General features: G+C 49.8%; 1 protein-coding gene across 1 annotated transcript in view; it reads right to left on the reverse strand.

The window, feature by feature from the left end:
- The window catches only part of CACNG4 (calcium voltage-gated channel auxiliary subunit gamma 4), a 59,223-nt gene that overhangs the window by 10,047 nt on the left and 22,111 nt on the right, over window positions 1-27,065 (reverse strand). Inside the window, exon 2 of the mRNA XM_064150605.1 lies at window positions 1,086-1,169. Coding sequence (XP_064006675.1) covers window positions 1,086-1,169 — 84 coding nt within the window. The remainder of the gene's footprint in view (window positions 1-1,085; window positions 1,170-27,065) is intronic.

Genomic DNA, 27,065 nt, shown 5'->3' on the forward strand with positions numbered 1-27,065 from the left:
GTGGTGGGTTACACACCAGCACAAACCAGCAATGGCAGGCTGTCCACACAAGGAAGCCACAGCCCATGCTCATGCTGAGATTTTGCTGCAAGCTGCAGAAATTTCAGCTTCCTTCCTACAATTCAGTAATCTCATTGCTGGGCAAAGTGGCTCAGCAGCTGCAAAGGATGAGGCTTGCATAAGGACTGGGTTTAAGCATTAGGAAAACATTCCTAATGGACTGGAACCCACTCCTCAAACCTCTTGATACACTAAATACTCCCTCTGTACAATAGGCTCACCAGTCTGAGGCTGGTAGCTGTAGCTTGCAGTTGTGAACTTCCCACACAGAGGACAGGCACCACAATCATGGGCATGCCCTTGGCTGAACCCTTGCAATGGGAGTTCCCAGTGTGAGCTGGGTGTATCCTCTCTGCCCTGGTGAGACCTCATCTTGAGTACTGCCTTCAGTTTGGGGCTCCCCAGTTGAAGAGGGACAGGGATCTGATGGAGAGGGTCCAGCAGAGGATATGAGGATGATGAGGGAGCTGGAGCACTGCCTGATGAGGTGAGGCTGAGGGAGCTGGGGCTGCTTAGTCTGGAGAAGAGAAGACTAAGAAAGGATTTAATCAGTGTTTGTAAATCTCTGAGGGCTGGGGGTCAGGAGGGGAGGGACAGGCTCTGCTCATTGCTCCCTGGGATAGGACAAGCAGCAATGGGTGGAAGCTGCAGCACAGGAGGTTCCAGCTCAGCACAAGGGGGAACTTCTTTGCTGTAAGGGTCCCAGAGCTCTGGCACAGGCTGCCCAGAGAGGTTGTGGAGTCTCCTTCTGTGGAGCCTTTCAAGGCCTGTCTGGATGTGTTCCTGTGTGACCTGAGCTAGATTGTGTGGTCCTGCTGTGGCAGAGGGGCTGGACTCTGTGATATCCTTGGGTCCCTTCCAACCTCTAACATCCTGTGAGCCTGTGACATGTCACCACTGCTCTGTGACACCCAGTTTGGGCCAGTCACTTCCAGTGAATAAGAACTGGGTTGGACTCCATGGAAAACAAAGCCAGGAAGGCCTCTCTGGCCATGCCTCTATGTTGGGGATTACTTTTCACTTACGGAGAAGGTATTCTGAGCTGTCATGGTCATAGTCATTGTCTTCAGGGAAGTGGTTGATTCGGAAGCAATGTCCTTTGTAGATTCCTGAATGAAAACAAAGCAAACACAGCACTTAAGGAACAGAACCAGGTCAATGTGCTTCTGCCAGCTCTGCTTTATTTCCTTTCCCTCCCAGGCTGCATAAGTAAATTAGTCTCCTGCAGGGTTGGTCACTGATTGTTTTTATGCCACCAAGATGCCATCTCTAAGGTCACAAATTGTGAGCAGACCAGGCTGAAGCACAGCCAATGGGAGGCAGAGCCAGGACTCTGGGGCTCTTCTCTTCAGTCTACTGCTAGTATTGTTCCCTTGGGGTTTTTAACCTCTCTGTGCTTTACTTTATCAGTGCTGTACTTATCTTACAAGCACACTGAGTTTGGAAAGGTCTTTTTTGTTCCTGGAGTGACTGTCACTCCAGGTACCTGCTCCATGGCTCGCTCCCCAGCAGAACCAAGTGCCAGTCTGGTGCCCGTTGCCCCTCTTGCCTCGTCCCCAGTGCAGTGCCTCCTTCCCTTATCAGAGCTGGTAAATGCTGACTTGTCTGAGGTCTCTTCAATTACTCTCCAGGCTTGGAAAACAAGTCCATAAATCTCTGCCTGCTGCAATTTAAACCCATATGTCCCCCTCAAGGTTGGCCCAGCTTTTTAATGGCATATTTGTTTAGTTTACTGGGAGCCTGTTCAGTAAGTCAGGGCACAGAAAGTCCTCTCCTGATACCTGAAGGAGCAAGGCCAGCGCTGGCTGGCTGATCACCTCACTTGGCTGAACAAGATGAGGCTCAGCACTTTGTCCACCTGGGTAAAGCTTTCCATTAGTATTTTTCACAGTGCTATTTTCCATGGTGGCTATCCAGCCTTAGCTGCAGCCGGGTGGCTGCGATGGCTGTGGCACAGCAAGCTGCTCGGGGACCTGTCCCCAGAGAGCTGACTGCAGGAGCCAAGCCCGGGGTGAGATCCTGCCTTGGTGCGTTCATTATTCATTAACCAGCTCAGCAGCATACATCACCCGGGATGAGCTCTGCTCTGCACGGGAGTTTCGGTGCTCACAGCTCTTGCTGGCAGAAGGATTTAAACCCCATCACTTAATAGGACTTGAGCAGAAGCACAGCTGCAGCCTGTAGGATATAAACGGGGATTTATTCCACCACCTATTGCCAACGATGGCAAAGAGCTCAGAGGAATTGCTAATCCGGAGGATTCCAATTGCACCCTCTGAGTGTCAACGGCAGGTTTGCTGCTACAGTGCATTTCACTCTCCCAGTCAATGATCTAGCTCCTCTAATTGCACTCGCGGCTCAGGCTTTCTCTGCACAGCACTTCAAAGGCTGGGAACAAGATGTAAGTGGCTCATGTCCCATCTGGAAGTGCCACACCTGCCCTGCCTGCCAGGCGGCCGAGAGCACTTCAGCTGGGACTGCATGCTCCTGCTGAGCCTGTTTGCCCGGGCATCCCTCCGTTTGCCATCAGCTGGCAGGTTGCTCCTGATGGCTCTCCAGCAAAGCAATCCAGAACTCAGATTGGAATGATCCCAGGGCTTATTTTGATGGCAGTTCAGGCAATGAAGCTAAATCACTCCCAGCGTAACGGGGCCTCGGAGACCGCCTGGTCATTTCGCTGAGCCTCTTCATTATGCTGCCTTAATTCAGAGGAAATGCACTCAGAGTAAGAGTTTTTTCCTCCACTACTCATTAAGGAAGAAAAAATAATCTTCTCTCCCCAGTTTCCTATGGAAATGGACTTCTTGGTGACTGTGCTTGTGTACAGGTGGCTCTCACAGTCTCTATGGACTTCCCCAACGACTTCTGAGGGGGTTGGTTGAATTTACCTAAAGCAGACATTGAAGTATCACAGGTGACTGAGCAAACTCATCTTGAGCACTCTGTTTGGGCCCAGTCCTGTTCAATATCTTTATTGATGACCTGGATGAGGGCATTGAGTCCAGCATCAGTAAGTTTGCAGATGACACCAAGCTAGGAGCAGGTGTTGATCTGTTGGAAGGTAGGAGAGCCCTGCAGAGGGACCTGGCCAGGCTGGATGGGTGGGCAGAGGCCAAGGGGATGAGACTGAACAAGGCCAAGTGCAGAGTTCTGCACTTTGGCCACAACAACCCCAAGCAGCACTACAGGCTGGGGACTGAGTGGCTGAGAGCAGCCAGGAGGAAAGGGACCTGGGGGTACTGGTAGAGAGGAGCTGAAGATGACCCAGCAGTGTGCCCAGGTGGCCAAGAGAGCCAATGGCATCCTGGCCTGCATCAGGAGCAGTGTGGCCAGTAGGACAAGGGAGGTTCTTCTTCCCCTGTACTCAGCACTGCTCAGGCCACACCTTGAGTGCTGTGTCCAGTTCTGGGCTCCTCAATTCAAGAAAGATGTTGAGGTGCTGGAACATGTCCAGAGAAGGGCAGCAAGGCTGGGGAGGGGCCTGGAGCACAAATCCTATGAGGAGAGGTTGAGGGAGCTGGGCCTGTTTAGCCTGGAGAAGAGGAGGCTCAGGGGTGATCTTATTACTGTCTACAACTACCTGAAGGGGCATTGTGGCCAGGTGGGGGGTGGCCTCTTCTCCCAGGCAACCAGCAATAGAACAAGGGGACACAGTCTCAAGTTGTGCCAGGGTAGGTATAGGCTGGATATTAGGAAGAAGTTCTTCACAGAGAGAGTGATTGGCATTGGAATGGGCTGCCCAGGGAGGTGGTGGAGGCACCGTCCCTGGGGGTCTTCAAGAAAAGCCTGGATGAGGCACTTAGTGCCATGGTCTGGTTGCTTAGCTAGGGCTGGGTGCTAGGTTGGCCTGGATGATCTTGGAGGTCTCTTCCAACCTGATTGATTCTATAATTCTATGATTCTATGATTCTATGATTCAGTTTGGGCTCCCCAGCTGAAGAGGGACAGGGATTTGATGGAGAAGGTCCAGTGGAAGGCTATGGGGATGGTGAGGGGACTGGAGCACTGCCTGATGAGGAGAGGCTGAGGGACCTGGGGCTGCTTAGTCTGGAGAAGACTGAGAAGGGATTGAATCAATGTTTATAAATATCTGAGGGCTGCCAGGAGGGGGGGACAGGCTCTGCTCACTGCTGCCTGGGATAGGACAAGCAGCAATGGATGGAAGCTGCAGCACAGGAGGTTCCAGCTCAACACAAGGGGGAACTTCTTTGCTGTAAGGGTCCCAGAGCACTGGCACAGGCTGCCCAGAGAGGCTGTGGAGTCTCCTTCTGTGGAGCTTTTCCAGGCCTGTCTGGATGTGTTCCTGTGTGCCCTGAGCTAGATTGTGTGGTCCTGCTGTGGCAGGGGGGTTGGACTGGATGATCTCTTCGGGTCCCTTCCAACCCCTAACATCCTGTGAGCCTGTGCAACAGGCAGATGCATGAAGGAGAGGACTCTGCCAGAGGATCACAGAACAGTGGGGGTTGGCAGGGACATGCTACGAAATGCAACAATACCTCTGGGACTTTTTTTTTACCATGCTGATGGACTTTGAAACTCAGACTTGGGAAAATGTAAACCTGACAGGGTGGAAGTGGTCAGCTTCAAAAGCACAACAGCAGAGTCTCTGGCTTGAACTGAAACACAAAACCCACAAGCAAAACAAAGCTGAGATTTGGTAAAACACTTGGCTCCATGCCCTGGCACGTGAAGGAATGCAAAAGAATCAAAGTCATGAAAGAGAAGAGGTGGCAGAAAAGGAAATGCCTCAATTAAATGCAGTAATAACTGTTCTGCAGCGTCTGAGCTGCTTGAAGCTCTTCTCAAAGGCTTTGCAGAGGATGCCTTGAAGGAATGTGCAGACAGAGGTGGCCACTGGTCCATGCTCAGTAAGGCACAGATGGGTTGCTTTCCACACCAGCATGTGACATGGAGGAGAGATTTCCCCTCCCCTTGCTTATGAGGGTACAATCCCTTCTATACATTGGAGAGGAAGATGGAATATTTAACTTCTACTTCTGTACCCACTAGAGAGAGAGAAATAATCTGCAATCACTGCCTAACAGATACTGAAATATTGAGAAGCACTTCTGGATACCTCTTGAGAGTAGGATCTAATATCCCACTGAGATGCAGCATTACTCCTCTCTTTGCATGATTACTGATATCTTTTAAATGATGATTTTACAAATACAAATATTCTAATGAATATTCCCCCCCCTGCCCCCCCCCCCCCCCCCCCCCCCCCCCCCCCCCCCCCTCATGATAGCAACTTTGTTCTGAATTTTGAGATGGGATTTCATAGAATCAGAGAATCAGTCAGGGTGGGAAGGGAGCACAAGGATCAGTCAGTTCCAACTCCCTGCCATGCCCAGGGACACCCTACCCTAGAGCAGGCTGCACACAGCCTCAGCCAGCCTGGCCTCAAACACCTCCAGCCATGGGGCCTCAACCACCTCCCTGGGCAACCCATTACAGCCTCTCACCACTCCCATGCCCAACAACTTCCTCCTCACCTCCAGCCTCACTCTCCCCACCTTCAGCTTTGCTCCATTCCCCCCAGTCCTGGCACTCCCTGAGAGCCTAAAAAGTCCCTCCCCAGCTTTTTTGGAGGCTCCTTCTGATACAGAAAGGCTACAATGAGGTCACCTGGGAGCTTCCTCTGCTCCAGCCTGCACAGCCCCAACTCTTTCAGTCTGTGCTCACAGCAGAGCTGTTCCAGCCCTCTGAGCATCCTCCTGGCCCTGCTCTGGACGTGCTCCAGCACCTCCACAGTTTCAGGATTTCAGGCTTTGGGATAATGACAACAAAGAGGCAGATTTTCTGAAGTGTGTGCTGATGGTGTTAAGGACCATTTCCCCCTCCCCCCACCAGTTGCAGGCTACTTAGCTGGCATTTAAAACACTAACAATTGTTTCTGAATTGCTTTTGCTCTGTGTTCAAGGGCTTCTCTGACAAGGTTAGTACTTCCCAGACCCACTAAGTGTTGTTCAGGTAACTATAATTAGAGTGTGATGTGCTCAGATAATGTGATAAGGGAGGGAGCTGTAATGCCTAAGTGAAGATTAAGCTTTGTTTTGGGGCTTGAGAACTCCAAGTACAAGGAGTTTCAGCAGTAAATCAAAGCAGTGATGCCAAACTCCGATGCCATACAACCTCTCCTTGCTCTTTCTCAAACAATCCTTTCATAATCCTGCCTGTGCCACTGCAGAGTTCCTCACTGGGCTTTCCTGTTTTGATGCCTGACAGTGATGCTTAATGCTGCAGGACAGAAATGCTTATTTCTGTTGTCTGTGGCCATCCATTATGTTGTTGTTGGCCATACCATCGGATTGCTTACTCTGTCTGTGGCCATGCATGGCATGCTCACGCTCCTGTTGGCCATGCCTTTGAACCAGCCATTTCCCATGGTCACTATTTATCCATGACAACATTCCCCAATGCCCTGGAAGCCTTTGCACAAATCAACAGTGGAAGACAGAGCACTTAAATGTCTGACACTATTTGTCAAGGCAGGCTGCACTTTTCTTCTCTCCTCCTTCTCCTCCTCCTCCCAGATTCTCATCCTGAAAACCACACACAGCAAGATCTTCCCATAACATGAGTGCTCTGTTGTCATTTAAAACAGGTTTCCACCACGCAGGAGCTTGCAGCTTTGCAGCAGAGGACCTTTTCTGCGGGGTGCTTCTGTCAATAGCAACTTTCATCTCCGTGCTCTGAGCAGGAGCTTCGGGAGGCAATATCCCATAGCGGTGGGAGACACAGGAGGATAGATGGATTGAGCTGCTGCCTTCTTCTCCATCAACAGCCTTCTGCAGAGCTATTGCTTAGCTGCTGCCATCTTCCAGCCCTGATTGGTGAGTCTGTGCAGTAAAACATTGGTTGGGGGACTCGGTTGAGAAGCTCTGCTTGTTTTCTCACGGGACACCACACACTTGTGGCCTCCTTGGATCAAACTCTCCCTTGCCAATGCTGCCACGTTCTTGTAGCTCTTGAGCAGCTACACATGCTTAGTGCACACACATGCCCACTATTAATAGAGCTAAGCAGGGTTTTCTCCTGAGGGGGATTATGCTGATGGAATGAGTGCTGTGAATGTCAGCTGCAGCACTGGTTGCATGGCTACAGAGATTACCTGCAGGCAGGTAAATACACCCCATAGTTGTCCAGCCTCTAATCCCACTATCCAACTGATTTCTTCCTGACAAACATGGGTCTTCTGGGATGGTGGGAAGATGTGGAAGGAAATGATTTTCAAGACCATTTGACAGCAAGTGCCTGCAGATGCAGGGAATACAATTTGCAGGGAGCTGACTGTCTATTAAAAATAAGGTGATAAGGAAATTTGCCCTGATGGTTCTGCTTGTTGCTTCTACTCTGTGATTAAATGCTGTGCTTCACCCTTAGCCTGATGTTTAAATGAATGCTTAATTGATAAGTCTTCTGAATATATCAGCACAGGGAAGGCTGACTGACAGATAACATCCCAGGCAGCAAGGAGAGGATGATGTGCAGAGCAGGGCTGCTGTAACTGCACCCACTTCTGGTGCCCCCATTACAAGAGGGATGTGGAGATGTTGGAGTGTGTCCAGAGAAGGGCCAGGAGGATGCTCAGAGGGCTGCAGCAGCTCTCCTATGTGGACAGACTGAGAGAATTGGGGCTGTGCAGTCTGCAGAAGAGGAGGCTCCCAGGTGACCTCATTGTAGCCTTTCAGGATCTGAAGGGGCCTCCAAAAAAGCTGGAGAGGGACTTTTTAGGCTCTCAGGGAGTGCCAGGACTGGGGGGAATGGAGCAAAGCTGGAGGTGGGGAGAGTCAGCCTGGATGTGAGGAGGAAGTTGTTGAGCATGAGAGTGGTGAGAGGCTGAAATGGGTTGCCCAGGGAGGTGGTTGAGGCCCCATGGCTGGAGGTGTTTGAGGCCAGGCTGGCTGAGGCTGTGTGCAGCCTGCTCTAGGGTAGGGTATCCCTGGGCATGGCAGGGGGTTGGGACTGGCTGCTCCTTGTGGTCCCTTCCAAACCTGCCTGATTCTCTGATTCTAAGTTGCCTGAACACTGTGTCTATCTGAGCAGGCTGTGTGGGACTGGGTTTCCTTAATGGCCTGGCTCTATACTTCCCTTGGACAACAGTGGAGAACCTCAATTTACAGTGAGTGGGAGTGTGCTAGTGCTGGACTCTGCCAGGGGAGGACAGAAACAGTTCTGTATGGTTTTTTTTGTCCTTAGGAAGATTTCTCTGCTGACAAGTTCTGAAACCCTTTGCCATGTCATTTGAGCAACAGCAAGCACAAGAGAGCAGACATGCAAAAAAATGTTCCTCTCTGCAAAATCTGCAGCACGGAGGCTGCCCAGCAACTCTGCTCATTTCTTTGCTTTTCCCCCAGTACAACTCCTCTGTCTCACTGGATTGACACACAGCAGCCAGTGCAGCTGCCAGCTTAACTCCCTTTTCATAGCATAGAACAGAATCATAGAATCAACCAGGTTGGAAGAGACCTCTAAGATCAGCCAGTCCAACTTAGCACCCAGCCCTATCCAATCAATTAGACCATGGCACTAAGTGCCTCATCCAGTCTTTTCTTGAAGACGTCCAGGGACGGTGCCTCCACCACCTCCCTGGGCAGCTCATTCCAATGGGAAATCACTCTCTCACTAAGTGCCCCAGCCAGGCTTGGCTTCAACACCTCCAGGGATGGCAACTCCACAACCTCCCTGGGCAGCCCATTCCAATGCCAATCACTCTCTCTGCCAGGAACTTCCTCCTCACATCCAGCCTAGACCTCCCCTAGCACAGCTTAAGACTGTGTCCCCTTCTTCTGTTGCTGCTTGCCTGGCAGAAGAGCCCAACCCCACCTGGCTACAGCCTCCCTGCAGGCAGCTGCAGACAGCTATGAGTTCACCTCCTCTTCTGCAGGCTGCACACCCCCAGCTCCCTCAGCCTCTCCTCACAGGGCTCTGCTCCAGGCCCCTCCCCAGCCTTGCTGCCCTTCTCCAAACACCTTCCAGCACCTCAGCATCTCTCTTGAATTGAGGGGCCCAGAACTGGACACAGCACTCAAGGTGTGGCCTGAGCAGTGCTGAGCACAGAGGCAGAAGAACCTCCCTTGTCCTGCTGCCCACACTGCTCCTGAGCCAGCCCAGGATGCCATTGGCTCTGCTGCCCACCTGGGCACACTGCTGCCTCATCTTCAGCTCCTCTCTCCCAGCACCCCCAGGTCCCTCTCAGCATAAAATAACCCTTGAGAAAAAGGAATGTGTGATGCACCTCCTTTTACTTCCAAAGCCCTGTTTTGTGGAGCTGATGGTCAACCAGGGACTGTTGTGGTCCTGAGCTCTCTGCTCTGGCCACAGAGAAGAGCATTAGCTGTCCTTCTGTAGCTTGGCACTCTCTGTGGTAAACCGTTGGATTATTTGTCTCCTGCTGCTTGCTGAGACTTTCACAAGCCTGTCCTTAAGTTACTTGAACGAGCACAGATCCTGTGAGCCTCTGCCAGAGGACATTTAATGCTGTCATTATAAAAGAGATCATGAAGTATTGATGCAAGTTGTGTGCAAAGCACCCCCCAGGTGACTTCGCTACCCCATGTTGCCGCCGTACTGCCGCCTTCACCACCGCGGAGCATGGAGCCAGCAGGGACAGAAGCCTCAGGAGGTTAAGTACACATTTATTGGGTGTCTGCTGTTGAGAACAGTTCGGCTGTTGTGACAACCTCACAGAGCTGGGATCTTCAGAGCACAGGTTGTTTTTGAGGTGGATGCTGAGTCCTGCCAGCCTGGGAAATAGTTGTCCATGTGACAGGTTGTGTTTTTGTTTCATGCTGAAGGTGAGTTTGATGGAGAGCACTGCTGTGTCCAGTTCTGGGCTCCTCAATTCAAGAGAGATGTTGAGGTGCTGGAACATGTCCAGAGAAGGGCAACAAAGCTGGTGAGGGGCCTGGAGCACAAATCCTATGAGGAGAGGCTGAGGGAGCTGGGCCTGTTTAGCCTGGAGAAGAGGAGGCTCAGGGGTGATCTTATTACTGTCTACAACTACCTGAAGGGGCATTGTAGCCAGGTGGGGGGTGGCCTCTTCTCCCAGGTAACCAGCAATAGAACAAGGGGACACAGTCTCAAGTTGTGCCAGGGTAGGTATAGGCTGGATATTAGGAAGAAGTTCTTCACAGAGAGAGTGATTGGCATTGGAATGGGCTGCCCAGGGAGGTGGTGGAGGCACCGTCCCTGGGGGTCTTCAAGAAAAGCCTGGATGAGGCACTCAGTGCCATGGTCTGGTTGATTGGTTAGGGCTGGGTGCTAGGTTGGACTGGTTGAGCTTGGAGGTCTCTTCCAACCTGGTTAATTCTATGATTCTATGATTCTACCTGGAGTTACTGCCAGAGTTTTGCCATCACAGGTCTGGGTTTCAGAAAATGCTTAGGACCCAAAAGTATTAGAAGATGAGAAGCTGAGTGTGGGTACCATAACCCAGCTGAAGAGCTCTTGCTGTCCCCGCATGTCATGGGCCAGCCAAAGCACATTCAGCTCAGCCAAGTCTTTGGAATGGATTTATCCTGAATCTTAACCATGTTTCTCTACAGCTGTTGAGACAGTGGAACACCCTTCTTTTATTCTTCCTCATAAAAGTCCTTTCCTTCTTTCTCCATCTTCCATTCCATACCTCAGAGCTCTCTTGTTCCTCACTGCAGGGAGCTGAACTGCCCCTGCTTTAGAGCCAGAATCTGACTTGAGCACAGCAGACTCAAATCTCTTTCACCCAGCAGCAGTGATACCAGACTCTGGTCTTGTCCCTCTGATTGCTCCCTCTCTGCATCCTGGGTAAAAACAAAATGATGCTGAAATGTTGAAATGTATGAAATTTGCCCCACTTTCTTTCTCAGGAGCTGTCAGCTCTAACAAACCCTTTGGGTTCTTCTTTTGATCTATTTTCAATTGTCTGGTGGGCAAAGAAAAAAAAACTCCTCCTCAAGTCTCTTATTTTCTTATCTTCTGCTGTGAGATGACTTTCCTGTTCCAGTCTTTTCCAGTCCTCCCCCTCCACTGCCTCCAGACCCTCTGCTGCTCCAAGCTTTTCATCAGGCCCCTTGATGCCACGTGAATAACTGCTGGTCGCTTTTGCTGCCTGCTCCATCTTGCTCCTCCTTAACGTTTTTGAAGGCAAAGCACCTCCCCAGCGTCTTTAGCACCTCACAAGGGCTCAGACCAGAGCAGACGTGCTGGAGCAGCTCACAGCTGCTTCTGCCCACACGCCCACAGATGAGCTGGGGTTGGCAGGGGACTGCACTCTGCTCTCACCTCAGCCTTTATCCTTAGCGCCCCCCACCCTCCTCCCGTCTGGCAGAAGTGCCTTTTCTCTAGGAACAGGGCTCAGATTAAAGAACCACTTTGCTTGGTAAAGTCCTTTGAGATCATGGAGTCTAACCAGGCTCTAACTCTGCCAAGTCTAGTGCTAAAACCGTGGCCCTCAGCACCACATCTCTGCTGCTTTCAAACACCCCCAGGGATGGGAATTCAACCAGCAACCTGGGGAGCCTCTTGCCCTTTGGCATGCTCAGTCCCACCACTGCCTTCACTCCCCTTCTCTTACCTTCCTATAGCAGTTAATCTTCTCTCCTGTATCTATCACACCACCAGTCTGAACTACCTTCTCCAGTATATTATCACCTACTTGCCCTAACTTGCCTGTGCTGTGGCAGTGTCTGAGCTGATTGACTTTTGCCACCTGCAGCCTCTCCTTGGTGCTCCTCCACAAAGCTCTCTCTGTTGAGAGCAGTGGCAGCTCAGCTCACAGCTTCTCCTTTTGCTGTATCCCCACAGAATGGAGGTTGTGTTGCTCTGTTTCTTCACAGCCTTTTTCTGCAGTGGTCTCAAACAGTAGTGGAGCTTATGACCTGCACTGACAGAGAGCTCTGTCCTGAGTGCCAAGTTCACAGCCATAGTTAGTGACCAGTGAGGTGCCCCCCTTGGATAGCTTCACCTTTGTGTCATGACCCTCCCTTTTCTATCACTCTTGACTTCCCCACAACCCAGCTGTGGTATCTTAACTGATCTTCTCTATTTGCCAGTGGATGCTTACTGTTGCCCAAAGAAGTTAGCCACACAGGAGAACACAATAAGTGGTGACACCTTGCAGCCACACAGGGGAACACATTAAGTAGTGATGCCTTGCTGAGGTGGTGAGGAAGTCTGTTACTGGGTGATAACTTCCAGTTCTGGCTGGAACAATTCTGAGTGATTTCTTTTTTTGGCAGGTAACACCTGAATGCTATTTTGTACAGCCTGGCAAAGCATCTCCAGCTTCTGCATCACCTACACCAGAAGGCATCCAGGGCAATGCCTGCAGAGGCTCAGTCAGTTATAATTTACATGGGCATGTCCACCCTCAGCAGCCAGCCTCCTGCTTTGGGCAGGGCAAGTACCATCAAAGATGTTGTGTGTCAGTATTTGTGCATAAGAAATGAACAGATGCAGGGAGGATGCTTTGCCAAAGACAACTTCAACATTCTGAGGCAGCCTTTTGTTCCACTATGAGATTTTATCTGAGACCTTGACAGAGGCTAGAAACTCCTTTCCTGAAGAGTCACCTCACCTGCACATCTGGGAGCTAATGAAACACATCCCAGTGCCTGGCTGCTGTCCTTTGAATTCTCTTCAGTTCATTACAAAACTGCTGCCAAAAGCACTAAGTGTCCTTGTGCTGGCACAGCCAACGCCAACTGTAGCAGGGAAATGGGGGACAGAGGAGAGTAGGTGAGAGCTGAATGTGTGCTGCACACTGGGCTGGGCTGCTTTGTTGCCATTCTCTTTGTGCTTCTCATAAACCAGTGTTTTGAGCACAGAAGGAATGAGTGAGGTTGTTCAGCAGCAAACACTCCTACCCCTTTCCCAACTGCCTTTCCATGGTCAAATAGCAGATAAAAGTGCCCTCTGCCCTGGTGAGACCCCAGCTTGAGTACTGTCTTCAGTTTGGGGCTCCCCAGTTGAAGAGGGACAGGGATCTGATGGAGAAGGTCCAGTGGAGGGCTATGAGGATGATGAGGGGAGTGGAGCGCTGCCTTATGAGGAGAGGCTGAGGGGCCTGGGGCTGCTTAGTCTGGAGAAGTGAAGACTGAGAGGGGATTGAATCAATGTTTATAAATATCTGAGGGCTGGGGGTCAGGAGTGGGGGACAGGCTCTGCTCACTGCTGCCTGGGATAGGACAAGCAGCAATGGATGGAAGCAGCAGCACAGGAAGTTCTGCCTCAACACATGGGGGAACTTCTTTGCTGTAAGGGTCTCAGAGCCCTGGCACAGGCTGCCCAGAGAGGCTGTGGAGTCTCCTTCTTTGGAGCCTTTCCAGGCCTATCTGGATGTGTTCCTCTGTGACCTGACTAGGTTGTGTCGTCCTGGCAGGGGGGTTGGACTCGATGATCTCTTTGCATCCCTTCCAACCCTGACATCCTATGATCCTGTGATATTCCTCTGCTCAGGCATGCCTTGTAGCCTCTCTGTGCATTGCTGATAGTTTTCCTACTACCACTTGCAATTTGCTCCTTATTAACCATGTCCTCTCCTGGTGCTGCTTGGATGGCCAAGGGGTGGAAATTTCAGGGAGCTGTGGCCTGTTCTACTCTTTTTAGTGCTCCTTTTTACAGAGCTTGTGGAGGGAGCGACTCTGTTTTCTAGGAAGGAAGCCTGCTGCTGTGCTTCCAGCCCTGATGTTCAGTTTGCACTCTGTAAATCATCTGCAGAGGGAAGCAGGAGCAATTCCTCAACCTGTGTATGATGTCATCCTTTCCCTTTTCTTTTTGAGCAACGTTGGTGATGCTGCTTGAGGAACATTTCCAAGTCAGAGCTAAGTCAGCCCTGCCACGCTGAGTGTTCCCATGGCTGGCTCAGCCCCAAGAGCCTGTCAACATTTCTAGTTGTCATGGGGTTGTTAACTCATTTTTCTGTGTCTGCTTTTCAATCTACCACCACAGCCCACTCTTGCTGTGTTCTGCCTTCACACCTCGTCTCGGCCTGCATCTCATGCTGCAGTCTTTTATCCCAGCAGCCCAGAAGTTTGTCTCACCACTCATTTCCATCCTTTGCTCTGCTGCCACTTTGCCAAAGCTGTTCCTGGGTTGCTGATATAATCATCCTCATGCTTTCAGGATTGCAGCTTGGATGGAAACTTCCATTAGAGTTCTGTAGTTGGCTTTTCTATCTTAGCTAAAATTGGTCTAACACCGGAGGAGTTGGTGTTGGCTTCTTAGGTATCTTCATCCATAAGAGTTTGGAACTGAGAGTCACTCTCAGGGAATTGCCATTGGAATGGGCTGCCCAGGGAGGTGGAAGAGTCACCATCCCTGGAGGTGTTCAAGCAAAGACTGGATGAAGCACTTAGTGCCATGGTCTGGTTGACTGGACAGGGTTGGGTGCTAGGTTGGACTGGATGAGCTTGGAGCTCTCTTCCAACCTGGTTGGTTCTATAATTCTATGCTCTAGTTGATTTGATAAGGCTGGGGACACAGCCTCAAGTTGTGCCAGGGGAGGTCTAGGCTGGATGTTAGGAGGAAGTTGTTGTCAGAGAGAGTGATTGGCATTGGAATGGGCTGCCCAGAGAGGTGGTGGAGTCACCGTCCCTGGAGGTGTTGAAGCCAAGCCTGGATGAGGCACTTAGTGCCGTGGTCTGGTTGCCTGGCTAGGGCTGGGTGCTAGGTTGGCCTGGATGAGCTTGGAGGTCTCTTCCAACATGCTTGATTCTATGATATGTTCTATGATATGGGTGCCAGGTTGGACTGGCTGATCTTGGAGGTCTCCTCCAACCTGGTTGGTTCTATGATTCTGTGATTCTCCAAGCAGTTTCCAGCTCTTACATTCTGGTCCAAGATCATAGAATGGTTTAGGTTGGAAAGGATCTCAAAGCTCATCCATTTCCAACCCCCTGCCATAGGCAGGGACACCTTCCACTAGAACAGGTCACTCAAGGCCTCATCCCATATAGTCTTGAACACCTCTAGGGAGGGAACATCCACAACCTTCCTGAGCAACCTGTGCCAGTGTCTCACCACCCTCACTAGGCAGAGGTTCTTCCTCACATCCAGTTTAAATCTCCCCTCTTCCAGTTTAAACCCATTGCCCTTCGTCCTGTCACTACAAGACCTTGTAAGATGGTTTAATTTAAAGAGGTACTTTAGTGCTTTTGGCACAATGTGTCCAAGACTTAAGTTGTTATTCCCAATCATAGAATCAGGCAGGTTAGAAGAGACCTCCAAGCTCAGCCAGTCCAACCTAGCACCCAGCCCTATCCAGTCAACCAGGCCATGGCACTAAGTGTCTCATCCAGTCTTTTCTTGAACACCAACTGTCACTCCAAAGTGGCCATCATTGCTCCAACACCTCAGAGGGGCATGGGAAATAAATGTTGGCCTGTATTGCTGGCCAGAGTTCAGGTACATCCTGACTTGGACCAAAAATCCACTTTCCCCCTCCTCTCCCCCCAAAATTCTTGACATGCATTCCCCAGCACAAGGACTGCTCATTCAGACAGATTGCTGCCAGTCCATCAATCACGAGGAGAGGGCCCAAATTGCACCGGATGCAGCTTGGGCAGAGTCGTTCTGCCTGATGAAGCGTTCAGATGCTGCAAAATGACAAATGGAGTTTATTTTCACATTGTCAAACTCTGCTTTTTTTCCCCTGTGTTGGCACAATTGGAATAGAGTTTCCCTTGAGGGGTAGTTTGGGTTTTATCCATCTGGTTTCCCTTACTTCAGTAAGTCATCAGTTTTCCCTCGTTAACATGGTGATCAACCAGGGTTTGATGGTTTCACCTCTTGCGGTCGCAGCGTGTCTGTAAAGCCTGTATGATGGCTGTGTCTGGGGGAGGTAAGGAGATGGACATCTTACCTAAAGCCTGTATCATGGCTGTGTCTGGGGGAGGTAAGGAGATGGACATCTTACCTAAAGCCTGTATCATGGCTGTGTCTGGGGGAGGTAAGGAGATGGACATCTTACCTAAAGCCTGTATCATGGCTGTGTCTGGGGGAGGTAAGGAGATGGACCTCTTACCTAAAGCCTGTATGATGGCTGTGTCTGGGGGAGGTAAGGAGATGGACATCTTACCTAAAGCCTGTATGATGGCTGTGTCTGGGGGAGGTAAGGAGATGGACATCTTACCTAAAGCCTGTATCATGGCTGTGTCTGGGGGAGGTAAGGAGATGGACATCTTACCTAAAGCCTGTATGATGGCTGTGTCTGGGGGAGGTAAGGAGATGGACATCTTACCTAAAGCCTGTATGATGGCTGTGTCTGGGGAAGGTAAGGAGATGGACATCTTACCTAAAGCCTGTATGATGGCTGTGTCTGGGGAAGGTAAGGAGATGGACATCCCTGTCTCTTCAAAGTCCCTACTGAGTTTATATTTTGAGACATGGCCATGGTCATGTTTGGGCAATCAATTAGATGAACCATTCCTAGCACAATGTGTGATGCTTTGTCCTTTGTATCATAGAATCATAGAATCAAGCAGGTTTGAAGAGACCTCCAAGATCATCCAGGCCAACCTAGCACCCAGCCCTAGCCAAGCAACCAGACCACGGCACTAAGTGCCTCATCCAGTCTTGGCTTCAACACCTCCAGGGACAGAGACTCCACCACCTCCCTGGGCAGCCCATTCCAATGCCAATCACTCTCTCTAACAACAACTTCCTCCTAATATCCAGCCTAGACCTCCCCCAGCACAACTTGAGGCTGTGTCCCCTTGTTTTGTAGCTGGTTGCCTTGCAGAAGAGCCCAACCCCACCTGGCTACAGCCTCCCTGCAGGTAGTTGCAGACAGCAGTGAGGTCCCCCCTCAGCCTCCTCTTCTGCAGGCTACACACTCCCAGCTCCCTCAGTCTCTCCTCACAGGGCTCTGCTCCAGGCCCCTCCCCAGCCTTGCTGCCCTTCTCTGGACGTGTCCAGTACTTCAACATCTCCCTTGAATTGAGGAGCCCAGGACTGGACACAGCACTCAAGGGGTGGCCTGAGCAGTGCTGAGCACAGGGGCAGAAGAACCTCCCTTGTCCTGCTGCCCACACTGCTCCTGATCCACTCCAGGATGCCACTGGCTCTCTTGGCCACCTTTTCTTCTGTCACTTCCCCTTTCATACATGTACAGCCTTGAGCTGTTGCCTTCTCCTTCTTAGTTTCTACTTTTAGAACCTCTTAAACTGCCTTTTTTTCCAGATTGCCCAAGCATCCTCACTTCCCAGCAGGCAAAATTTGTCATGCAGCAGTCTAAAACCTCAGAAACAACTCTCCAGAATGAAAACCCAGGTAATCCTTGGGAATGTTTGGGACAACATGCACAGGATGCACCCAGTGTCTTCTCCTGCAATGGAAAAACACCTTCCAGAGCCAGTCAGTAGAAAAATAGTTCATATTATTGATAGTCCTTGTGAGATTTCTTGGTGTAGCAGGAGCTTATGAAGCACCATGTAATTACCTCTCTGCATTAAATGGATTATTATCTGCTCTAACAGCAGGGAACATCTCTAACCTGACATCTAGAATTGAACTCTTTCTTCACAAACCTTCTTTTGGCTCATTCATATACCACATTGGTTTGATGACAGAAAGAAGGAAAGAAAGGAAAGAAGGAAGGAAAGTTAGTGACAGGACTGGGGAGAATGGAGCAAAGCTGGAGGTGGGGAGAGTGAGGCTGGAGGTGAGGAGGAAGTTGTTGAGCAGGAGAGTGGTGAGAGGCTGGAATGGGTTGCCCAGGGAGGTGGTTGAGGCCCCATGGCTGGAGGTGTTTGAGGCCAGGCTGGCTGAGGCTGTGTGCAGCCTGCTCTAGGGTAGGGTGTCCCTGGGCATGGCAGGGGGGTTGGAACTGGCTGCTCCTTGTGGTCCCTTCCAACCCTGCCTGATTCTATGATTCTATGAAAGGTAGTTCCACTAGAAAACAGTCATCCAGGAGCTCACTAGTTAACAGATTAGGAATATGCAGGATATTTGGCCACACCTGGAATCTTGTAATGATTCCAATACCTCTTCAATCTGTAGTGATTGATCATAAGATGATGGTATTTAGAAGACTAGTTGGATAGTGAAGAAGCAATAGAGAAATCTCACTCCATAAATCATCTTAATTGAAGGGAATGCTTGCAATATGTCTGTCTTCATAATGCAGTGACCTTGAGGTGGATCTGCATTCATTTTTGGAGCATGTCTCCCTCATTCCTATGCCAGCTTGTTGAGTTATACATAGAAGCTAAACCTCTAGAGACTGATCATGCACAATCAGTGGTGCTGGGCCGAAACAAGGCAGATGACAACAGGGAAGCTAGAGGTTAGGACAAAGAGGTGTCACTGCCAAAGCCTGCTGATGGCTGGATTTGGGAAATGCAAAGCTAAGGTTTCAGAAGTCATCTGCAGGATGTATTATTGGAAAAGCCTTTCCAGCAGGAGAACTGAGAATGGTCTAGTTGAACACTCAGGGCTAATGTCTAACCTTGGGAACAAACACCAGAGCTGCTGGTTGGAAAGAATGGGTTCCAGCATGGAAGGATGACAGGAACAAAAACATTTTGCAGCTGCAACATGTCCTAGAGGGAAATACAAAGGAAATGTGAAGGACTTTAGCTTGAACTTGAATTATTGCCCATTTGGTTATTGCTGATTCCCAGCAGTAAGTGCAAGGTAAGGTGCCACAGCCTCATGGAAGGTAGGTGCTGGCAAGCTTGGGTGCCTCAGACCTTTGGTGGAAGGAGATGCCTGGGCAGCCAGGATGGTGTGTCCTTGGCTGTGGCCAGCCTCGTGTAAGAGCTGGGCAGGCTGTGGTCCTACTGGGGCATGGCAAGAGGAGGAGGAGGAAAATGCTGACAGCTCTAGGGAAAGAAACGCTTGTGGAAGGAAGGCAAAGAGAAACGTAAAAATAGAGGGGGAAAAGAGCATTTCAGGGCAGAGCGGGGAGGAACGGGAGGTGGTTTGCAGGGGAGGAGGAAAAGAAGCTTGGAAGAAAGTGGGAGGGAGAGAGAGCAGAGGAGGAGCCGGGAAGGGTGGGCGGTGGGTGGCCGGAGGTAAGGAGAGGGCTTAGGAGGAGAGCAGGAGCTTGGCAGATTGGTGGTGCCTGCGGAGACGGGGACCAGATGGCGACCTGGGTCCTCCCCGAGCAGCAGTGCTGCGTCCGCAGCCCTGCCCGGCCCGGGAGTCGCTGCCCCTGCTGCTGCCAGAAGGCAAAGGGATGCACAAAGCCACGGCCGGATGGAAACGGAGAGCCTGAAACTTGTCATTGCCGGGACTGATTGAAACGATTGCCGTTACCAAATGACACAACACATAAACCCCGGAGACGGCTACCAAACGGACCCGTTCAAACGAACACATGCAGAAGGGATTTCATTTGCCTCCCGCGCCTGAAACTTTCCCGTTTCTCAGTGCAAACGAAGCAGAGACAAATGAAAACGAGGCTGCCAAAGCAGCATGACCTCTTTAAGCTTTAATTATTCATTAGGGCTCTTTCCTTCTCTGCTGAGACGCAGACAGACACATTTAAGTGCGTTCCTCTCAGGTTCATGGAAGATGTAACCTCCTCCTTACCCCAGCTAATAAACACAACCAAGTGCAATATTTGTAGGAACAGGATTTTTTTTGGTGGTTGTTTGGGGGGAGATAAAACAGTGCTTAGTGAATCAGAAGTGCCTCAATCCAGTCAGTCTTGAAAAGCAAAGTGTATCATGCAAAATTACAATGCACCAAAGCACAGGTGTATAAATATTTTATTGTCAGGACTGCTGAGTTAACTTCCAGTAGCTCAGAACTGCAGTTTGCTAGGGGATGTCTCTGCCTGCACCGGGGAGAGATGCTGCTGCTGCTGTTGCTGCTGGTATCTGAGGTCTTAGAATAGGTTTTGAGGAATGTAGCTGAGAATTCCAGCCCTTATCAGCATCGGGTACATCTACCAGTGTAACCACAAGTGCTTCTTGTTCTTTACTGTCCTAGGATGGCATGGAAGTGCCCAGGAAGCCAGGAGAAGCTGTCCTTTTACTGGGAAGACTGAAGAAAAGGCAGGTGCATGGTGTTGTACCACTATGGTGTTGTACCACTATGGTGTTGTATCACTGACTCCCTCACAGCCTTCCCTCATCAGTTCTTCATCCCTTCCCCTGCCCTTGTGTAAGAGCACCTCGGGGACCATATTTCATCCCAAGTTTTGAAAGCAGGAGAGGACCAGTTTGTCACCACCGTGGTGAGACCCCCTGGAAGTTACAGAGCTGAGGAGGCAGGCAACAGCTCTGACCACCTGGGAACGGTGCCACTCACACTGAGAGATTTACAGCTCCTCTCCCCTTCAGACGCTTCATCTGGAGCGATGCAGAGCTGGCAGCTCCTCGTTTCCAGGTATTACAGACTTCTCTTCATCTTGCATGGGCTGTTTGGAGGTCCCACATGCTGAGCACCCCCTCCTAGGGCAGCATCCCTGCAGTGGTCCTGGCAGACGGGCACAGGCAGCTCGAGGGCAGCTTTCCAAACCCCACTTCTCTTAACGGGGCCATGCTCTGGTACTTACTCAATCTTTACAACTCAGTGAGATGCTGCCAATATATTTTTGCCAAGGAGACAAAAATACATCTCTTCTTCCTACTCTCTCAGCCTATGAGATCTCTCAGTTGTGTGTGTGTATTCGGTGTGGGGAGGGAAAAATAGAGCTTCTGTTAATTTATTTTCCAGCTGAAAGTCTGCCTGGTAGCCAGGGAAGCAGCATTTTCCACCACCTATCAATTTGGGTAGAAAAGCCTTACTTTGGGCTGTGTAGGAATAAATCATAGAATCAGTCAGGGTTGGAAGGGATCACAAGGATCAGCCAGTTCCAAGCCCCCTGCCATGCCCAGGGACACCCTACCCTAGAGCAGCTTGGCCAGAGTCTCAGCCAGCCTGGCCTTAAGCACCTCCAGGGATGGGGCCTCAACCACCTCCTTGGGAAACCCATTCCAGCCTCTCACCACTCTCATGCTCAACAACTTCCTCCTCACATCTGAACCTACCCATCTTCAGCTTTGCTCCATTCCCCCCCAGTCCTGTCACTTCCTGAGAGCCTCAAAAGTCCCTCCCCAGCTTTTTGTAGGCCCCCTTAAGATCCTGGAAGGCCACAAGAAGGTCACCTGGGAGCCTCCTCTTCTCCAGACTGCACAGCCCCAACTCTTTCAGTCTGTCCTCATAGCAGAGCTGCTGCAGCCCTCTGAGCATCCTCGTGGCAGCATGTGCAGTGGGATTTTGAAGCAAATCCTTTAGCTTCCTGCATGTGCAGTGGGAATTCGAAGCAAATCCTTTAGCTTCCTCCAGGTCCCAGGTTCTTCTCTCTAGGATGGAGGCAATTTGGGGATTTACTGGTCAAAGAGACCTATATTAGCAAAGCTGCCTAACAATGGACAAGAAAGAGAGGAATAATCCTCCTAATGCAGGAACTCTCTGCTTAGGAAGTTCTTCCATCTCCCCAAGGGTCAGAGAGACTGCAGGTGCTTAATGTCTCGAGTTATCTTTTAATGAAGCAAGGCTCTCCCATGCAGCCATGGTGTGGGGTTCTAGCTCTGCTCTTGGAATGGTTTGGATTACTTTCTAAGCACTTGGTACCAAAAGGAGGCACAGAAGGATTTTCTTTTCTAACCTTCACAGCAACTTTGTAAACTACACGCTCCAAAAGAGGTGTATTTCTTTTTCCCTCCTTCCCCTCCCTTTTCCCCCTAGACCTTGCATGACTTCAAGGCATCAAATGTTAATGAAAGTTTGCCAGGCTTCAAGGGCTGTGAAATGGAAGTTAAAAATCCTGCACCATAGGATGGCTCTAAAAATACTCAGTCGTGTCGAAATATCAACCAGCTCCAGCAGCTCTCCTGCACACAGGGCTATGGATCCATCAGGACTTGCTCTCCTAAATAAGCCCTTCAGAGAGTCTGCCCAGTGACTGTAGATCACTCACGCTCCATAGACTGGGTTCACTGAGTTATGTGCCAGCAAATACCTGCTGCAGAGGCAGGATGTGCTGCATCTTTTAAGTCCAATGGTGCCACCAGGGAACTGCCAGCATCCAAGCGGGATGCACCACTGCACGTCTGCTCTGCTGTGACTCCATCCAGAGCACTCAGAAATGGGATGTCCACCTCTCAGGATGAGCACAGCCCAGAACACCAGCCCTATGGGTCTGCAAAGCTGAGGTCTGGTGCCAGCCTTGCTCACCACTGGGGTCTAGCTCTCAGGTTCTGCCCTTCCCTGTCATTTACTGTCCTAGGTGCTGGGGTTTGTAGGCTGAGTTTCTACTTTTTAGGCACGGCAATATCTAAATCCCCCTGCAGAGCTGCTGCTCTGTGCTCCGGAGCAGGAGAGCTGTACCCTCATGAGACAGCGGTGCCTTTCCGCAGCAGCAGCTCCACACGCCTGGGGCGATCTGAGCTGCTGTGTCCTGCTAACAGGTGACTACTCAATGTGTCAGGTGTACCTTCACTGACTTCTGAGGGGCTGCAGCATTCCCTCCCTCCTGCTTGAAAAGGTGGAGAGGGATTTTTTTTGCTGGATTTTTGCTTTCCTAACAAAGAGCACTCTCCAGAGCAGGAATCCAGGAGCTCCTTTCCCACGCCACAGGCTCCTTTCTCCTCTCCAAGAACTGCAACACACTTTCTCCCCGTGAAGCAAATGAGGAGCCTGAGCACAATGATTTGGATCGTGACTTCAAACAGAGTTTTGAATGTGGTGTCGAAGCCGTTCCCATCACAGGAGAAGCCAGGGGAGGCTGTGACTCAGCTGTGCCTCTGAGTCATGCTCCATGATGCTCCTGCTCTCTGGGGACAGTGCTTTGCCATTAGTCTCTATCAGCGATGAGCTACAGCTCTCCCTTGCTGCCTTGGACCTCCACATGGGGCCTGGACCCCAAACTCTTCACCTGCTGACCTGTGCCAGAGGAGGGGCAGAGGACACTGAGAGCATGTCCCCAGCCTGACCCAAGGAGGAATGTTTGGTTCAAGTGTGTGCAGGAAGTTTTGTGTTCCCAGGCATGAGCAGGCTGCCTGGTGCCACTCCAGCCTTGAGTGAGGACACTGAGAGTCAGGCTCAAACTGCTATTTTTGAGCAAGTCACTAGTAATAATTCATGTATGTCCAAGTTAAATTTCTGCTTAAAATTCAGCCTCTGCCTTGGGAGCTTAAAACCTGAGAGATCTACAGTGGCAGACAGGGAGTTCCATTTTGCTAGGCTCTTTCCAGCTGTTATGGGAGGCTTAGATCTCATCCTGCAGGTCTTCACCTTAAGGATCTTTTCTCATACAAACATCTCCAATTCTAGCCCTGGCAAGAACATCCACACACATCAAATCATTAAGGTTGGAAACGACCTCTAAGACCATTAAGTCCAATCTAAGATCATCAAGTTCAACCCAACACCACCATGCCCACTAAGCCATATCATAAAATCATTTTCCCACCTTAAAAATGACCTCTAAGATCATCGAGTCCAATCTAAGATCATCAAGTTCAACCCAACACCACTAAACTATATCATAGAAACATTTTTCTCACCTTAATAGTAACCTCTAAGATCATCAAGTCCAATCTAAGATCATCAAGTTCAACCCAACACCACCATGCCCACTAAACCATGTCATAGAATCACAGAATCATTTTTCCCACATTAAAAATGACCTCTAAGATCATCAAGCCCAATCTAAGACCATCAAGTTCAACCCAACACTTCATGCCCACTACGCCATATCATAAAATCATTTTCCCACCTTAAAAATGACCTCTAAGATCATTAAGTCCACTCTAAGATCATCAAGTTCAACCCAACACCACCATGCCCACTAAACCATGTCATAGAATCATAGAATCATTTTTCCCACCTTAAAAATGACCTCTAAGATCATCAAGTCCAATCTAAGACCATCAAGTTCAACCCAACACAACCATGCCCACTAAACCATGTCCACATGCATTTTTGAGCACCTCCATGGACAATGACTCCACCACCCCCTTGGGCAGCCTGTTTCAATCCTTGACCACTCTTGCAGGAAAGAAGTATTTCCTAATGTCCAACCTAAACCTCCCCTGGTGCAACTTGAGGCCATTTCCTCTCACCCTACTTGTTACTTAGGAGAAGAGACCAACACCCACCTCACTACATCCTCCTTTCAAGTAGGTGTTGTGAAGAACCTGTCAGTCTGACTGGAGCAGATAAAGTCTTGCAGCAAACACTGAGACAGTTTGTTTAGCCTGGAGAAGAGGAGGCTCAGGGGTGACCTTATAGCTGTCTACAACTACCTGAGGGGTGGTTGCAGCCAGGGGGAGATTGCTCTCTTCTCTCAGGTGGCCAGCACCAGAACAAGAGGACACAGCCTCAAGCTGTGCCAGGGGAGATTTAGGCTGGAGGTGAGGAGAAAGTTCTTCACTGAGAGAGTCATTGGACACTGGAATGGGCTGCCCGGGGAGGTGGTGGAGTCGCCGTCCCTGGAGCTGTTCAAGGCAGGACTGGACGTGGCACTTGGTGCCATGGTCTGGCCTTGAGCTCTGTGGTAAAGGGTTGGACTTGATGATCTGTGAGGTCTCTTCCAACCTTGATGGTACTGTGATACTTCTGAAATGAAAGTGCAGGTAGTAAAGTCCTCCTGTTAAGGATTACAAAGGACATTTCTGACTCTGGAATGAATTAATTTGCTGGTAGGACCTGAGGTTTTGCAGAGCTGGAAGGTGCAGGTTTCCGTGTGTCAGCTGTGCAAGCAACAGCACACAAGGAAAATGCTTTCCCTTCCATATGAGCCTCTGTAAATTGTGCTCTGCTCTTAGGAGAGCAAACCTAACATTAAAAGAAATAAAACCTAATAGTTGAAACCTTTCAGGACGAGAGGCAGGAGAGAGGGGAAGCTCAGCAATGATAAATGTAGGAATTTATTCCGCTGCCACTGTGGGGGTTTGAAATTAGTTTTAGTCTTCTTTGCTTTCTTGTTGTTGACAAGTCAAGCTGCATTGCTCTGCAGTTATGATGTTTATAGCTAAGAACATCTTAAAGGTCAAAAATTCTGTTCTTACTTATTCTTGTATAAGGTAATCTTCTTGCGCTGGTGAGGACGCGGAGCGAGCGCATGTCGCCATGGGTACCTGAATCACGCCTGTCTAGCAGCAACAGTCTCTGTTCCTATGCCCTCCCTTCAAGTGCTTAGGGAAAAAAAGATATCTACAAGCACAGTTTCATAGAATCATAGAATCAACCAGGCTGGAAAAGATCTCCAAGCTCAGCCAGCCCAACCTAGCACCCAGCCCTGTCCAAGCAACCAGACCATGGCACTAAGTGCCTCATCCAGGCTTTTCTTGAACACCTCCAGGGATGGTGACTCCCCCACCTCCCTGGGCAGCCCATTCCAATGCCAATCACTCTCTCTGACAACAACTTCCTCCTAACATCCAGCCTAGACCTCCCCTGGCACAACTTGAGACTGTGTCCTCTTCTTCTGTTGCTGCTTGCCTGGCAGAAGAGACCAACCTCACTGGTTGATATGGGTTAGCACAGGACTTGTGTGCTGGTTTGAGGCTCATTGGAGTATTTTAATGAGAAAAATTAGATCATTATCTGTGAAAAGAAAATACTAATGATGTCTATGTAACCCATCAGTTACCTGTTGCTGGCTGCCTGGGAGAAGAGACCAACCTCACCTAGCTACAGCCTTCCTTCAGGTAGTTGCAGACAGCAATGAGGTCATCATAATGCCTAGGAGGACACATTGAAACTGGCACAGTTCAGAGGGGGAACTTTATCCCCCTTGAGCAAGGGGACTTGGCTGTGGTGCTAACTCATTTTAGACCAGCTTGAGGAATCTGGAAAACTGCTGAAATCCAGATGATGGGGGAGAAGTGAGACCAGCACCTGCCCACAGCTGATTGGGGCAGGGAAGCATGAAATGAAGGTGGGGGAAAAAGAAAAAGAGACAAGAAAGAAGACAACTTTAATTAGACAAGAAAAAAGACAACTTTAATTAGGGTTTCCCATGTTCCTACAGGTTCGGTTCAGTGCTCTAACACCTGCTGGATGTAGCTTTCCTTGACAGTTTTGTACCATCTAAAGGAAAGAAGAGAAAAGGAAGAGGGAGCAAAGTGTGCAGGCCTTGATGGTGAAAGGGCTGCAGGTCTTTGTCAGCTTCTCCCCCTGCTACAGCATGAAAGTTTCTGCTCTCTGCTGAACTGTGCTTTGAGTCAGTATGGATGGAGCACGGACATGAAAGATCAGGAGCAACAGCTTCTAGAGGCTGACAGCATGGCTGTGGATCAAGACTTCTGCCTTTTTCTTTATTGATGGGACAAAACAAGATCTAAATTTGGGTCTTTGTGATAAAAGTCTTTATGCAATCTCTCTCTTTCTCTCTTTCTTTCTCTCTTTCTCTCTCTTTCTCTCTCTCTTTCTTTCTCTTTCTTTCTTTCTTTTCTTCCTTCCTTCCTTCCTTTCTTCCTTCCTTTCTTTCTTTTTCTTCCTTCCTTCCTTCCTTCCTTCCTTTCTTTCTTCCTTCCTTTCTTTCTTCCTTCCTTTCTTTCTTCCTTCCTTTCTTTCTTTCTTCCTTCCTTTCTTTCTTTCTTCCTTCCTTTCTTTCTTCCTTCCTTTCTTTCTTCCTTCCTTTCTTTCTTCCTTCCTTTCTTTCTTCCTTCCTTCCTTTCTTTCTTCCTTCCTTTCTTTCTCCCTTTCTTCCTTTCTTCCTTCCTTTCCTTTCCTTCCTTTCCTTTCCTTCCTTCCTTCTTTTTTGGGTGGGGGAGAAGCCTCCCCAAAAAACAGCAAGAAGCACTCTCCAGGAAGGGGGCTCCAGCAGGGCAAGCTGCACGTTTTTTTCTTGCTGGCAGGACTTTCTTTTTACTAAAGCTTTACTAATTAATGATGCTTTAGAAGCAATGCAGCAGCCAGGTAAACCCAAAACCTCAGCTGGAAGGTTTGGACCTGCAGTATCTGGCAAGGGGACAATATAGTGGAAACCTGACAAATCAGCTTGTACACACTGCCCTGCTGTGACTTAGGACTGTTCTTGTGTTTCACTCTTGTACAATCAATTTTAGGACTAAAAGCTT

The sequence above is a fragment of the Pogoniulus pusillus genome, chromosome 11 (genome assembly GCF_015220805.1).
Source record: "Pogoniulus pusillus isolate bPogPus1 chromosome 11, bPogPus1.pri, whole genome shotgun sequence".
In the NCBI taxonomy this organism is placed as follows: domain Eukaryota; kingdom Metazoa; phylum Chordata; class Aves; order Piciformes; family Lybiidae; genus Pogoniulus; species Pogoniulus pusillus.